The sequence below is a fragment of the Perognathus longimembris genome, chromosome 4 (genome assembly GCF_023159225.1).
Source record: "Perognathus longimembris pacificus isolate PPM17 chromosome 4, ASM2315922v1, whole genome shotgun sequence".
NCBI lineage: Eukaryota > Metazoa > Chordata > Mammalia > Rodentia > Heteromyidae > Perognathus > Perognathus longimembris.
The window spans coordinates 634717-651107 of record NC_063164.1 but is presented as its reverse complement, the minus strand read 5'-3'; the positions used below and the strand labels follow the sequence as shown (position 1 = coordinate 651107).

Genomic DNA, 16391 nt, shown 5'->3' with positions numbered 1-16391 from the left:
CCTAGAGTCCTCAGTCACACAGATGGGCCTGGACTGGCTGACAAGTATCAGGAGTACAGCTGGAGTATTTATTGTGAGTTGACAGATGATTAGCCTATGGGCTCTGCGCTGCTAGTTCTGAATGGAGAAGGGAGATACTAGGAAGGCTAATCACACTGTCCTGTCTTCTAGGATACTGAGCTTCAGAGCCCAGGGCCCACTTCTGCCAGGATCCTCTGCTGGACGGATCCACAGTCTAGCCCAAGTTGAACTCCACAGTTGTGACAAGTAATATGCACAACGGAATAATAACTTCCTACATCTCAGACCTAGTATGGCAAGGCAGCTCTTCCAGGCTCTATCAGGGTTATTGGTAACAAACAGTGTTCAAGGGAATATTCTGGCTCTTTAGTTCGCCAGTTCTACAAATTCTACACATCTATTGTTCAGATGAGCCTATGCCAAATCAGTGGGAAAGAGAGCTATGTGTACAAAGAAAACACTCCTTACACCTTTCTGAGGCTCTCAAGTTAAAGCCCTTTAATAGTACAAAGTAATTCAACAGGAACACTAGAATGTTTTTTTCCAAGGTCACAATAATCAAGAATTCCAAGTCTATTTTATTCACTTAAAAAATATAGTATCACCAGATTTTATTCTATCACTTATCAAACTTCCACATGGGTGTTTTATGATGATTTGGGCCCAATTCTTGAGAGATTTCTTTCTCTGGGTGGAAGGGGCCTCAAGTCCGCATAACTGTCCACTCTGAGTAGAGAACTGGAGGACCCTTGGGTTCAGCCAATGGGTGGAGAGGGTTCCTCAGGCCCCAAGCTGTGCTGACCGCCAGATGGCGCCCTGGGCAGCCTTGCAGGGCAAGGCCCTTCCCCAGGGCTCCTGTACCCAGCCTCCAGAGTTGAGGTGCATAGGTTGCTAGCCTCTAATGGATAAAGAAGATACATTGCATACTAACAGCACAATATTCTGAAATACTTGTTCCTCACTGAAAGTCTGCGGGACAGAACTGCTAGGCAGCTTCAGAGACCCCACTCCCCCAGCTATGTTCTCAAGTACACTGCTTGCTACCCTGCTAGCAAGAGCTATCAATCCTAGCTTGATCCAACTGCTCTGAGCAGTGGTTCTTGCTTGAGGCCAGGAACCTTCTGGGAGGAGACATGCCCTAGCCCTACCTCTGCCCCAAGGCATCAACTCAGTATCTGGAGCTTTTGGCTCCATGTCTAAGGCTCATAGCCACTCCTGAATGCTGGGTCCTCTGCACAGAATCTCTTAGCCAGTCATAGGCCCCGACACTCAGGTCCAGGACAGTGTGGCATCCCAGGCATCTCCAACCCCAGGCAAAGGGAGGCAGACATAGATGCTGGGAACCTCCTCACCTGGCTTGCTGATCCGACACACCTCTTCCCACGTGTAGTCAGCGAGGTTCACAGGCTGTGTCACCCACGGGTCTTGCACCAGCTTCTCCAGGGTGGTGCGCATCTCAGGGGAAGGCTGCAACAGCCCAGACACGAGGTTCATGAGTTCTGAGGACACAGAGAACAGAGATAGATCCAGGCTGAGGCCACAGGGAGCATACTCAGAACTTCAGACCCTGGTACCCTATCCCCATAAGCCTCTGACAGAGTCGGAGGCAAAAAGAGCCTCAGGCTCCAGGGCCTGGCCTAGTGTGCTCAGGGAGGCCTGCAGAAGAGTCCATGGCTTTAACATGAAGGCTTAGAGATGGAGACCCACCCTAACCAGAGCCAAATGGCATGGAGTTCCTTAACTCATCTTCCCATGGGGCTCCAAGTGTGCAGAGCAGCAAGTGCTGCAGGATATGTCAGGTGGGAGGGGAAAGGACAGCTGTCAGGAGTGTCTCCCCCTCAGCCCAGGGAAGGCAGCATGAACTCTGTGAGAGGAGCGGGAAAACTAGAACAACCGTGGGAGGGGGAGCATGCCCCCTGAGTCACAGCATGGTAGGAATCAGAGCTTACCCCAGCTCTGAGGCCCTCCCATCAGCTGACACACCTGTGTTATACCCAACCCTCAAATGGGGCCCTGGCTGCTGGGACCCAAGAAAAAGGTGCAGTATGGCAATGGTGGCTCACACCTATAATCTCAGCTACTCAGGAGGCTGAGATCTGAGGATCTCGGTTCAAAGCCAGCCCGCCCTTGCTGCAAAGTCCCCTTTTATCTCCAACTTACCACCAGAAACCTGGAAATGATGCTGTGGCTCAAGTGTAGAGTGCTAGCCTTGAGCTGAAGAGCTCAGGGACAGCGCCCAGGCCTAGAGTTCAAGCCCCACAACAGACAAAAAGAAAAAGAAAAAGGTAACATCTATAAGCCCTGAAGGGATGTCACCAAGGACTGAATCTGCTTGAACCTTGACCTTGGGCATCTGGGCCCTGCAGCAGGGAGTACCACTTGCTGTTTAAGGGTCCACTCGTGGGACTGCTATGGCAACTCAAGCTGATCACAGCCCAAGCAACAAGACCAAGGCAGACCTCCCCATAAAGAGGACTGCCACTCTCATGGGTTTATGACTAAAACGGAATAACCACAAATCACTGAAAGGCACAGCCTCCCAGCCAGCTTACTCTGACTGCTCCCCACAGCTCCCGTGGGCCCCTCCAGGTTAGGACTCCTAAGTACCCACTGCAGGCTTTGGAAGCCTTTCTGGCCACTGAACCCACCCCACATGCACCTCACCGTGCTGGTCCTCACTCCAGATGCAAACCACCACAGCCCGGACCATTTTTATATACTGCTTATGGGGCTGTGGTGCGATGGATGCTGACAGGTTCCACATGAGATGCTGGGGTCAAGACCTCCACTATCCCTCACCATGAGAGTCCGACTATAGGTGCCGCCAGACAAGGGCACTCACCACGTCTGTCACTCACGAGAGGGCCAAATTATCAAGATGTTCTCAACCAGGCCTGGCGACTCATCTATAATCCTAGCTACTCAGTATGCTGAGATCAGAAGGATCACTGGTTTTTGTTTGTTTTTGATGCTAGTGCTGGGGTTTAAACTCAGGCCCTGGGCACTGTCTCTGAGCTTCTTTTGCTCAAGACTAGCACTCTACCACTTGAGCTACAGTGGCACTTCCAGCTTTTTGGTGGTTAATTGGAGATAAGAGTCTCATGGACTTCCCTGCCCTGGCTGACTTTGAACCTCGGTACTCAGATTTCAGCCTCTTGAGTAGCGAGGATGACAGGTGTGAACTACAAGAACCTGGCTGAGGATCACTGTTTGATGCCAGCCTGGGCAAAAAGTCCATGAGGCCCTACCTCAACATATAATGCTGGACAAAGTGACGTATACCATAATCCCAGATTTGGAGGCTCATGGCCCAGGGTGGACCAGGCAGAGACTCTGATCTCAAAAAATAATCAAAGCGGGGCTGGGGATATGGCCTAGTGGCAAGAGTGCTTGCCTCGTATACATGAGGCCCTGGGTTCGATTCCCCAGCACCACATATACAGAAAATGGCCAGAAGTGGCACTGTGGCTCAAGTGGCAGAGTGCTAGCCTTGAGCAAGAAGAAGCCAGGGACAGTGCTCAGGCCTTGAGTCCAAGCCCCAGGACTGGCCAAAAAAAAAAATAATAATCAAAGCAAAAAGGCTGGAGATGTGGCAGGTAGAATACTTGAATAGCAAACATGAGGCTGAGTACCACCTGTCAAGCCATATTCAAATTATTCTCATGTTCTAGTCAAACAAAATTAAAAGAAAGGTAAATGAGGTAATGAGAATAAACAACGTGAGAAGAAGGAAATAACTATTGGGTCCTCGGGACATTGGCGTCTCCTGCCTCCTATGGCTCAGGCCCACCTTGAGATACCAGGTACGGGGGATGCAAAGTGGCCTCCATTGTCTCCTCCACCTCACAGAAGGGGTTCTCCTCAAAGATCAGCGTGTACAGAGTCACACCCAGGGACCACATCTCCAGCTCTGGCCCTCTGTAGCTGCAAGGAAGAGAGAACATTTCAGGGCTTCATGATGCTCAGCACAAAGCTCACCGAGTCAGCCCTAGGGGAAGCACCAGGGCCCTTTACTGAAAAGGCTGGTGCCTGCAAAGTCCATGCACGCAGATGCCCTGCACGGATGCCCGTGGGCAGCTCAGGGAATCACCTGACCGGGGGAGGGAGGGCAGAGGAGCCTCAGAGGGGTGGTATACTCCAGAGAAAGGCTACATGGCAACAGGACAGGGAAGCTGTCCTGGAGAGGTGAGAAACACAGAAGGATAAGCGTGGCACCCTCAGCAGGGATGGCAAGGTGGGGAGCACCAGGAGCTGGGCCAGCTGGAGAACAGGCAGGGGAGAAGAGGGCAGTGTTTGTTGTCAGCAAAACATCATCCAGACTATTAGCTGTCCCAGGCAGGAAGGCTGGATTTGGCCAAAGGACACAGTTTACTGACCCATCGAGTAGAGAGGCGTGGGAACAATGAGGGTCAGAATTCTGAAAGGCCCCACTGGAGCGGGACAGAGGATGTGGGAAGGAAGGACAAAGCTTTGACCCCAAGGTCCAGAGGCAAGAGAGCAGGGGCAGTGGGGCAGAAGGGAGGGGTGGGCACAGGAGAGGGCTGGGTTGCTGGGCTGGGGCCTCCATCTTGCACTGGCAGCCTCATGGCAGGATATGGAGAGGGAGACTAGCCACATAACCATGTCACAGGCCAGCCAACATGCAGTTTACTGTAGGGTGGCTACTACAGGACAGAGCAGAGCTGATGGGCACCCACTGCATTCCAGGGTAACCAAATAAGATCTGAAAAGCAGCTTCGTCCCCTGCACACCCTTCACACATGGGCACTCCGGAGGGGAAGGTTCCTCTGCCCTGTCCCATGCTCTGCAGCTGGTGGAAGGCCCACGGCTCCGTGTGCTGGGGGCAGTGAGGCCTGGGAGAGCCAAACGCTGCTGGGCAGGAATAGGACTGATGAGGCTGAGAGGGTCCAAATTCTGAGAATTGACACAGGAAGCCCAGGGTCTTCCTTTCCTGCTTCTGAAGTGTGAGTGGCTTGAGCAGACCCTGCCTGGGCTCTGGTCACTCCCGGTGCTGGAGTCCCCACACAAACCTAAGGCATGGCAGGGGATAGCAATGCCTGCCAGCAAACACTCTAGACTCAGATCCAACCCCAACTAGGCCTATGTGGGTGGCTGTCAGTAGAGTGGGAGGTTTCGTCACTGATCACCTACTGTCCTCCTCTAACACATTCCAGCGGCATTTCTAACAACCATGCAGGTGGTAGAGGGAGATGAGTAAAGTAACCTGGCATGGAAGTGTCCTGGTTGGCACATACAGCAGGAGCCACTGTCTGCAGTGTCCCCTCAGGCCTAGAAAACACACTCCAACAACCTTCGTTTCCATTTTTTTCCCAAGGTAAGGCCCTGTCTGGGCCAGGTCCCTGTGCCTACCGCACACCAAATGCCAAGAAGCTAGCTTGGCCCGCATCCCTGGAGCCTGCTCCCATCTCCAGCATCTTCAGAAACACTTAGTCAGTAGCCTGCGCCCAAAGCATCGCTGAGAAGCTTCAGAATGAGGGTGGGTCTCTGGTTAATGGGCACTGGCCCTTCTACAAGACCTCCAGCCTTCACCTGACTCCTTCTGTCAGTGCACTGTCTCTCCTACAGCCAGCCCAAGGTTTTATGGAAATTATTACTCCTGTCATCCAAATAAATCTAGCTAAAGAAGAGACTTACTTTTACTTGAATACTCCCATCTTTGCAGACCCTCTACTTTCTTTTGTTTTTCAACTTTCTATGATGTCAAACTCCACAGATAGAAGTTGAGGAAACCACCCTATCTATTACCCAGATTCCTCTTACAAAGCTGACTTTGCCTGCCTGTCTGCCACTTATTCTCCAAATATAACCCTTCATCACTCAACACAGAGGCACAGATGACAACCACACCAGCTGTGGGCTCAAGGGGACAGGCGGGAAGAGGCAATGCTGCCGTGAACTTGGGGTACATACGGATTCCCCATGAGAACTTCAGGGGCACAGTACTCGATCGTTCCACAGAAAGTATAAAATAATTTGCCCCTTTCCAGGTAGGCAGCAGAACCAAAGTCGATGAGCTTGATGGTGAAGTCCTCGGCGATGACAATGTTCTCATCCTTGATGTCGCGGTGAATGATGCCCTGTGCACGCAGGTACCCCACAGCCGACACCAACTGCAACAGAGGCCAGAGGGGCTTCAACACGTAACTCAAGCGAAACATGCTTTCAAAATAAATGTTAGCAAGAAAAATAACAACAAGGAAAAACCACACCATCTGTAGTCCATCATCCTAGCTATTGGCAATGTGGTTCAATGCCAACAGGAAGCAGAACTGCTCTGAGTGATGTTGCTACTGTGTGGGTACAGGAGGGCCAGAAAGTGGCAGCACAAACAGGGGACACAAGTTTTCTCTTGCTGCTGCTGAAACCTTCCCGGCGGACACTCACTCACCCAGAACCCTCAGAAGTCAGGCCACAGAGCATGCACTGACAGACATGGTGGCAAGCGAGGGTGGCTCCACACAGGCACTGACCGACACCTTCAGTTCATGGGAAGGGGAAGCCCCGGGTTTGGCAGCAGTTTGAGGTGCAGGGGCTCCTGCTGAAGGCTTTCAGCAGCAACTCCAAGAGCAGCATGGCCTGTCCACTGTCCCTTCCCAGCCAGCAGGTCGGCGATGGGCGGGGTAAGCAGAAGCAGTCTGGGAGTGGACTGCATGATGCTGAGTGCACACACTCATAACAAAGGCCGTCTCATTCTGCTCTGCTTCTCCAATGGAAGAGGTGCAACAAATGAGCCTTACTATCGAGTGCAGTGAGATTCTTTACGGGTCTGGAGTGATCACAATCCAAACATCAGCCAGGACCTGTCAACTTAGTAGCTAATCTTGATCTTTGCGGACAATCATATAAATGAGTATCTTTGAATCAGAAGCAGTAGTTAATGACATGCCAGCAAAGCCTGATCAATTAGCTTCTACTTCACAAATAAATGTATATTTACAAATGCTTGCCTGTAAACGTACACATGCCTATTACTGCTCACAGAGAGAACTATGTACCACTGATCCTCACAGCCAGTGGGCCCACACAGCCATGCCCTCCACCCCCCCGCCCCCCCAGTCTGCTCTCACTTGTCGGAAGATATAGCTTGCCAGGGGCTCGTCCAGGTTGGGATGGCGGTCGATGAAGGCAAAGAGGTCCAAGCCAGAGCCATGCTTCTCCATCACTAACTGGAAGAACCCTTGGTTTTCAAATACATCCAATACCTAGACAAAAACAACACTGAGTTCCACTCTATTGAAACTGTTCAATCAACAAACAGAAATTTTACCTGAGCAGTGTATGGTATTGCTGAATAGGAAATCAACCTCTACCTTAATGATGTTGGCATGCTCCACCCTGGAGAGAATGGCAATCTCTAAAGTAACTTTCCCAAGTTTGGGATCCTCAATCCAACAATCCTCTAAAACCTTCTCCTTTTTAATAAACTTCACCACCACCTATAAGAGAAAGGAAGGGTAAACGTAACTGAATTATTTCTCCAGGATCCTGTGACACCGGGTGCCCACTACAGGCTTGTGATGGCAGACAGAGCCTCTGCATTACCTCGGCCAATCCCCAGGGACGATGAGGAAGCAGCATTAACCCCTGAAGCACAATGAAATAGAAACAGTAACAAAGAATGTCACAAGAAGAGTTCCTGCCTCCAGTGTCACGTGCATGCTTGGAGTGCTGGGGGTCCCTTGAGGGGCTGAGGAGTCACAGCCAGCGCTGGAAAAACAAAGCCCCAAAGATCTTAAGGCAGGTGTTCCCCAGAGAACTCCACTATCACCCCAATGTCTGAGTACTGCATGACCTGACCAAGAGAATGAAATAAGAAGCTTGAGAAGTAGAGAAAAAATGCTAAAACTGTCGCTCTGAGACGTCTATCAACACTACTCTGGAGCAGGCCTAGTGGATACCGTAGCCCTGAAAAGCCCAGCACCACACACAGGAAGTGCAGGTCAGTGATGACCTGCCAGGGGAGAAAGTGTCCACCATCAAGAAAGAAACGCTATAGTCGCACAAGATAGATTCGCCACTCAGGGAAAATCTGGCTGTTGCGTGACTAATGGGCACGTGACAACCGTGAGCAGGGCCTGTCCTGTGCATCTGTGAGAGGTGCTGCTCTGTCTCAAGAAGCTGATGGTCTGTGGGGAGATAAGTCTGCGAGATTCTTACCTGCAATTAAGAAAACCAGAAGTGGAGCTGTTGCTCAAAGTGGTAAAATGCTAGCCTTGAGCAAAAAAGCTTAGGGACAGCACCGAGGCCCTGAGTTCAAGCCCCCCAACTGACAAAAAAAAAAAATCAACTCCATAAGTTGAAAAAAAAAACTTAACATAAAAGCAGCAAGAAAGAAATTAAAAGAAAATACCGGGTGCTAGTGGCTCATGCCTATAATCCTAGCTACTCAAGAAGTTGAGATCACAGTTCAACACCAGCTTGGGCAGAAAAGTCTGTGAGATTCGTATCTCCAATTAACCACCAGAAAGCCAGAAGTAAAGCTGTGGCTCAAGTGGTAGAGTACAAGAAGCTCAGAGAGAATACCCAGGGCCCTGAGTTCAAACCCAAGGACCAGCAAGGAAAAAAAAAAATTTGCAAGTAAAATAGGCAATTCTTTGCCAAAACTAGCACACACAAAAAAAGAAAAAGAAAAAGAAAAAATCAAGGGCTGGCAATGTGGCTTAGTAGTACAGTGCTTCTCTAACATACATAAAGCCCTGGGTTCAATTCCTCAGTACCACATAACCAGAAAAAGCTGGACGCATCACTGTGGCTCCAGTGGTAAAATGCTACCGTTGAGCAAAAAGAAGCTCAGGGACAGTGCTCAAGCCCCGAGTTCAAGCCCTAGAATCAGCAAAAAAAAAAGTCAAAACAAGAATTAGGATGGAGGGCTGGGGATATGGCCTAGTGGCAAGAGTGCCTGCCTCATATACATGAGGCCCTGGGTTCGATTCCCCAGCACCACATATACAGAAAATGGCCAGAAGTGGCGCTGTGGCTCAAGTGGCAGAGTGCAAGCCTTGAGCAAAAAGAAGCCAGGGACAGTGCTCAGGCCCTGAGTCCAAGCCCCAGGACTGGCCAAAAAAAAAAAAAAAAAAAAAGAATTAGGATGGCCAAGGGACAAATCAACAGATATAATCTGAGTGTCCAGACATGGCACTCAAAGTGTTCATCCCAGGTCTCACATTATGTTAACATCAAAAACAAAACCAACATAAACTCATATAAATGTTAGTGAAAAAATATTCTTAGTGGTAGTGTAGCTCAAAGTGGTAGAGCACTAGCCTTGAGTGAAAAAGCTCTGAGACAGTACCTAGGCTGAGTTCAAGCCCCACAAGTGATCAAAAAGAAAAAATATTCTTTAAGTAAATCAGCTAATCCATGTCAGCAACATGTGAAGAGTATTACAACCAAGGGCCAAGTCCACGTATGTGTAAGGAAGTTGACGGGTGTCACCCATTATGTTACTGAAAGGACACAATCATCATCATAAATGATGGAAAGACATCCAGATCACCTGACAGAAATCAACACTCACTCTTAAAAAACAAATCAAAATTGAAACTAATGGACTAAAATTAAACCTAACATCCTCAAATAGTCATGGTGGCTGGTGGAAGCCCGGGGGTCCCATGCAGGCCGGCCTCTCAAGTAACAGTGTTGGGCCCTGGTCACCACGACAGGAAAGCAGGAGAGAAGGTAAGAAGCAAATAGCAATGAAGCCCAAACTGCCATGCTGAGGAATGGGTACAAAGGATTATCACCAGGAAGATTGTGATGCCTAACTCAAATCCTGATCTTTGCTATGTCCCAGCAACAAGTGAAAACTACAGAGGCAGGCCAACCGTATTCCATGCAAAGGGGGACGAGGCTGAGTACCACAACTCAATTCCCCAAACACAAAATGCCTACGTCAAGAGGACATGGATCCTAATGGGTCCAATGTTAAGAGAAACATGCAGGATAGAAGGACAGGCCTCAAAGGCACCGAGGGAACCTACCAGAATGGCTGAGAAGAGCAGGCATGAGTTACAAACACAAGGGAGCCCCATGTGGGCTGGTGATGCTATCACAGCCCCAAGCCTGGTTAGTGCCCAGAAGCCTGCTAGGAGCAAAGTCTAAGTCGGACACAACAGGACTGTCACCTCAGGGTCAGCATGTACATTGTAGTTAAACCACCACAGGCCAGGCTGTGGTCTCTTTTTCTGCACAGGGGATTCCACCTGTCTCATTAAAAAAACAAAAACAAAAACAAAAAAAAACCAGTTTAGGGCTAGGAATATGGTTTAGTGGTAGAGTGCTTGCCTAGCATGCTCAAAGCCCTGGGTTCAATTCCTCAGCACCACATAAACAGAAAAAGCCGGAAGTGGTGCTGTGGCTCAAGAGGTAGAGTGCTAGCCTTGAGCAAAAAGAAGCCAGGGACAGTGCTCCGGTCCTGAGGTCAAGCCCCAGGACTAGCAAAAAAAAAAAGTTATAATAAAAAAAAAACAATTTAGGGAGCAGAAGACTCCAGGCTGGCACCCTTCCATCCCAGAGCCACCGCACCTCTTTGTTTTGCTCCTTATCCATGGCGGTCCACACAAAGCCGAAGGCCCCGCTCCCAAGTGGACTGAGGGTGTGGTATTTATGGGAGTACTCGCCCTCACAGGCCGCCAGCCCCTCCAGCTCTGCAGGCATTGGAGGGTCCTCAAACCAAGGCTTGGCTCTGAGCACCTGCAAATGCAAAAGAAAGAGCTGGAGCATCCCAGGCCACTGCTCCAGAGACACGTGGCATCACCTTGTCTCAGTGCTCGATAGCACATCCATGCTGTCCCTTCTCCCTGTGCCCACCTGAGGTTCTCACCCTCGCCTTGTGGCAGCCTTGACCCATCAATCCAAATGTGTCACTCATGTTTTACCCCACCGCACACATGAGACATCCTCAGATTTAAAGTCCTGTACCTGTGCTGGGAATATGGTCCAGTGGCAAGAGTGCTTGCCTCAAAGTCCTGTACCTGTGTCAGGGGCTGATGACTCACACTGTAATCCTAGCTACTCAGGAGGCTGAGATCTGAGGATTGTGGTTCAAAGACAGCCTGAGCAGAAAAGTCTAACCCCCCCCCCCCAAAAAAAAAGGGAGGGAAAGGGAAAGGGAGAGAAGGAGAGGGACGGAGGGGGAGAGGGAGGGGAAGGAAAAGGGGGAGCCCTAACTCTACTTTATATTTACCTCTACTTTATACTTACATGGTATATATTTACATATCAGAAGACAATTTAAAAAGCCACAAATGGACCCTACACCCAAGAGAAACGAAGCACGACAGCAATGCCAACTGCAAGTCTGCAGCACAGTGAAACGCAAACACAGGACTGAGCTGACAGCAGGTACCAACCTCTCCGGGGCTGGATCGGGAGAGATCATGGATGGAGTGCGTGGAGCCGGGCAGACTGGCAAGGAGCAGGCGGGTCCTGGTGGCAGAATCCTGGTGGCTCTGCAGGAGGTCCTTCACTAGCCAGCAGCAGAACAGAGTTGCAGAGCCCTGGAGCTCCACCCGCTTCACTTCAAACTGTATACCTGGAGGGTGACAGGGCCAGGAGGCATGGCAGACCACCTCACTAGATGACATCACTCTGTTAAAAAAGCCCACAGCCCATCCCTGGAACAACAGAAAGCTACACAGCAGCCAGTATGGAATGAATGGCTCCTGGGCTTAGAGAGCAAGAAACTTATCATGGCCATCCAGAAATCAAGAGATGTCCTCGGGGGAGCTGCGGACACCCCAAGTCAGAAAGCCAAGGCAGAGTAGGACCTCTGCCTGCAGGTGACAGACAGGCTTAATTAAGGTGAATGGTTTAGGTTAAAGCCACATGCATGAATACATGTTCTAGTTACATAGAGCTACTTTAACCTTAAACACATACATGCTTAGGCCTTCAGGAAGCAACCAGTATTGCTGTATATGAGTAAGCTTCCTAGGCAGACACCAAGACAAACGTAGTATGTGTTTGGCAGGGTCTGCTGTTATGACTGATTTTTGTTCTCTTTATGTTTTCTAGGATTTCTATAAATAAAATGTTATATTATTTTATTCAGGGAAAGTCATAATAATCCACATAGCAAAATCAACAATATGGAAACAAAAGCTCAGCTAACATGCAGCTATTAACTGGGAGTAGAGGAAAGACCAACAGAATAATAGTCATTCTGATCATCAAGCCCCCTTCACAAGGGGCTTTGAAGAGTCCGGAGCATCCTGACACCAAAAATCCTGAGGACTGTCAACACCTTGCCTGGGTCACACCCACACAGCCTATCCAGTCCAATGTGACCTGGAAGGATCAGGAGAACCGGAGGGACAGGGACAGACTCCAACAAGGTGCCCTGCCTGGGTGCCCGGGAGGGTGGCTTGGACTGTGACCTGGCTTCTTCAGGCAAACAACATTTGTAACCATCATCTCCAAGAGGAGATGATAAGACAACCTCCTCTTTTGGAAGTGAGACCCCTCTGCACCCCTGATGGCCTGTGCCTGGGGACAGTGCACTGCCCTCCCCCACAGGGATGGGGACATACTCAGTCGCAGGCCATCCCGGTGGAAGCAGCTCCCCAGGTAGGTGCCCTCCTGGATCTCGGGCTTCAGGTCGGCAGCCCCGGAGGTCATGGGGGTTGAGGTGACCTGGGCACTCAGCCTGGGCTCCTCCACTACGGGGCACTTGGCGTCTGGACTGGTGTCTGGTATACCAAGGAGGCAGCCGGAGCTTTCTCGGTCACTAGCTTTATAGTATTTGGTAGGCTCTAAGGAAATCTCAGACGGTTCTGCTGGATTGCGTTCCAGGCTTTGTGGGTCCAGTTGGCCTTCGCTAAGGTTGGAGTAGGTGCCAGTCAGTAGCAACAGCTCTCGGTCGCCCAGAGTACCTGCGCTATGCCTGTGGAGACCATTCATGTCTAAATCAGATCCCACCACCGAAGGAGAGGGTGTCCCACTGAGCTCAGAAGTAGCACAAGAACAATTCGATGAAGTACGCTCTGTCTGGTCACTGAGAAAGAGTTCCTTGAGATTCCAGGAATAAGAATTCACATTGTCCTCCTGGGACTCCACGGCCTCCAGGACGCCAGGGAGATCGGTGGCCAAGGCATAGCAGGCCGAGGAGCTGCCCAGGTGGCTGCTGTGGAGGTCTGTGCCTCCAAGATCACAGAAGGACACAGGAGTAGCAAAGGGTGGGTGCTCAGCAGGAACAAGCTCCATATAGGAGATGCCCAGTGTGCCCGCAAAGCTCGACTTAGACAGCTGCTCTTTAATTAAGCAAGTCTGTAGCTCTTCTCGGTCATTCTTCACTCCTAGCCACTGCTCATCTAGAGTTGGCTCCCTGAGAGAGACACCTGCCATTCCGGGGGGGTTGGGGACCAAGTCCTGAGCTCGCTGCTGCAGGACCCACTCACTTGCGTACCGAGGACAGTGCATGGGGAAGCCCCCTCCTGCCGGCTGTCCTGTAGCATGAGGCTCAGGCATGGTTGCATCAGCCCAAGCGTTGGGGCTACTGGGATTGCTGATTCCCAGAAGCTCCCACTGAGCTTCCTGACGCAGACCACACAAGTCCACGCTGCTGCTTCTGTCCTCTGCCAAGAGCAGAGGCTCTGAATCTGCACGAGAAGCAAACAGTTTTGCATCCACTGGTTGAGATCTGCTTTCTCCCAGAAGCACTTGCCTGGAGATCTCTGCCTCCACTGGATTCTCCTTGCCCGGGATGGGGATGTGCTGCTCCACAGGCGACAGCTGGTCACTGTGGGCTAGCGGGCCTCCTTCTGGGGTATCTCGCTGCTCCTCAGGCAACACACCCTCGTCTTGGGGTGGTGGGCTTTCTTGTTGTTTCTCAGATACTGTCTGTTCAGTATGGACTGGAGGACTTCCCGCTGGTAGGTCTTGTTGCTGGTAGGGTGATGACTGTCCACTGTAGGCCGGGAGGCTATCCTCTGGAACACTGTCCCCCCTGCAGATAGGAATTCAGAAGTCACAGAAGTAGCAACAGGACCAGACTCTCCTATTACAGACAAGTACAGAGAATTTAACAGATTTACAACAGAGATCAAACTCTGCAACTAAGTTAAAAAAAAATAAAACCTGTTCATAAATATAAATAAACCACATTTACCAAAGATGCATCAAAGAACACTACTTAAAGCCCTTGGGCTATGGTCCAGGATTACATGTTGAGCACTAGTCAGTACCCCATCACAAAAAGGGGTCTCCAGCTACCCCAAGCCGAGCGTCTGCTGTCAGCCATGCCACTGGGCCCAGCCCCAGCAGGGCCTGCAGCTACCCCAGGCTGCCTGCCGTCACCCTGCTGCTGCTCAGCTCAGCCCCACCAGGGCCTGCAGCTACCCCAGGCTGCCTGCTGTCACCCATGCTACTGCTCAGCTCAGCCCCAGCAGGGCCTGCAGCTACCCCAGGATGCCTGCCGTCACCCATGCTGCTGCTCAGCTCAGCCCCACCAGGGCCTCCAGCTACCCCAGGCTGCTGGCTGTCACCTATGCTGCTGCTCAGCTCAGCCCCAGCAGGGCCTCCAGCTACCCCAGGCTGCCTGCCATGGTCGGCTCACAGGCAGGGGGGATGTGCAGGGAACTCTGGAACAGAGCTGTGAGATGAGGAAGGGGTTAAGAGGCTGGAAGGCCGTCTCAACAGCACTCAGAAGGCTGAGAACTGGACTCTGGAAAGGTCAAACATACAAGGCAAGACAAATGTATAAGTTACTACCCCAAGTGTATTTAAGTTAGAGTTGTTTGGACCCTAAAAGCTTGAGACCTTGGAGATAACATGAATGTCTGTGTTATGGTTAAATGTTTATCACTCCCCCTCTGCTCCCTAACTATAAGGGAGTCAATTATCACTATGTATACAAACTATATCTCATGCTAACAGTTGAAATCACAAGATAGACTAATACTCTAGTTTCTGCATGCACCCATAGTCACCTCTCCTGTACTGAACTAAATAAATAAGCTTGCTAATAGGAGCTCAGGGTTCAGAAGCTGGTGAGTGCTGGACCTCTTAGCATGCCCTTTCCTACCCCACCCCCTCGCTCTCGCTCTCTTGCTCTTTCTCATTTCTTTGGCCCCGGTATCCCATCGTGCTGTCCCTGGTTGCAGGTAGCAACAGGGATGTCTCAGTAGCTGCCTGAGGAGGTGAGAAGGGAAGGGAACACCATCCATTCTCTTAGTGCCTGGAAAGTCAACCCTCAGTGAAGGCTGGCACCCCAACTGCACAAGGGGATCAGGGATGAGGCTACAGCATGGCACAGACAGAATAAGCCACGAAACACAAACCCGCCTCCACCAGTCCATCTGACACAGCATCCATACAACTAACCACCCAAGGCCAGGTACTTGGTGATCAGATCATACCATGCCTTGTCTGGGGATGAAGACAGACGGAAGGAGAAAGGTCCACATAAGGATGTGCTATGGGCAGTGTGAGCAGAGATCCAGGAGAAGCAGGGATTTCCAGGGAAGCAGCAGTGAGGGGCAAGAGTCTGCAGAGGTCAGCCAAAGCCAAGGAGTGTCTCCACGCACCCAATCTCCCCTCCCCTCCCTCACTGTCCGGGGACCAGCCTGTGTCATCCACAGGAATGGATATCAATAAAGACACATACTCTGTGGGGCCAGAGCCTTTGCTATAAAGTCGGCATGGTGTTCAACGTTTAGAAGACCTAGTCAAGGCCCCAGTACAGCTGTGAAATTTCCCTCAGCCTCTCTGAGTGGTGCTGATGACTAGAGGGTGACAGTGTGCACATTCCTCTACGGTCACTCATGTCCACAGCCCTACCTCACAAAACCCTCTGGGATTTGTGTGTGTGAGGCAGTACTGGGGCTTGAACTCAGGGCCTTACACTCTCACTTGGCTTTTTATTCAAGGCTGATATTCATCACTTGAACACACCCCCACTTCTGGCTTTTTGTCAGTTAGCTGAACATAAAGTGTCTTAAAGATTTATTTGCTGGTCTCTAATCTCAACCCTCAGATCTCAGTCTCCTGAGTAGGTAGGATTACAGGCATGAGCAAGCCACAGGACCTGGCTGCTCTTGGACTGTGGAAAGGTCTGAAGTCTCCTGCTGGGGTAAATCTCAACAGACAGGGACAGTCATATCACTACTGCAGGCTTCTGAAAACTCATATTGTAGGAGTATCTTGTCTGTGCAGAAAGTTTGACCACCAAGGGCCTGTTAGGGACCCTCCCTCCCTCTCTTCCTTCTCTTCCTTCCCTTCCTTCCTTCCTTCCTTCCTTCCTTATTTCCTTCCTTCCTTCCTTCCTTCCTTCCTTCCTTCCTTCCTTCCTTCCTCCCTTCCTTCCTTCCTTCCTTCCTTCCTTCCTTCCTTCCTCCTTCCTCCCTCTCTCC

General features: G+C 50.7%; 1 protein-coding gene across 5 annotated transcripts in view; it reads right to left on the bottom strand.

Annotated features, from left to right (window-relative positions):
* Positions 1 to 504: 504 nt before the first annotated feature.
* The window catches only part of Pask (PAS domain containing serine/threonine kinase), a 32666-nt gene continuing 16779 nt past the window's right edge, over positions 505 to 16391 (bottom strand). For 4 of the 5 annotated variants that reach the window (XM_048344381.1, XM_048344382.1, XM_048344384.1 and 1 more), the window contains 9 exons: positions 12573 to 13987; positions 11394 to 11575; positions 10567 to 10734; positions 7353 to 7478; positions 7110 to 7244; positions 5953 to 6152; positions 3812 to 3945; positions 1374 to 1520; positions 505 to 919 (listed from right to left, as the gene is read on the bottom strand). In XM_048344381.1, the coding sequence (XP_048200338.1) occupies positions 777 to 919; positions 1374 to 1520; positions 3812 to 3945; positions 5953 to 6152; positions 7110 to 7244; positions 7353 to 7478; positions 10567 to 10734; positions 11394 to 11575; positions 12573 to 13987 (2650 nt within the window). In that variant the 3' untranslated portion in view covers positions 505 to 776. The remainder of the gene's footprint in view (positions 920 to 1373; positions 1521 to 3811; positions 3946 to 5952; positions 6153 to 7109; positions 7245 to 7352; positions 7479 to 10566; positions 10735 to 11393; positions 11576 to 12572; positions 13988 to 16391) is intronic. The other variant, XM_048344383.1, reaches the window with a different exon arrangement.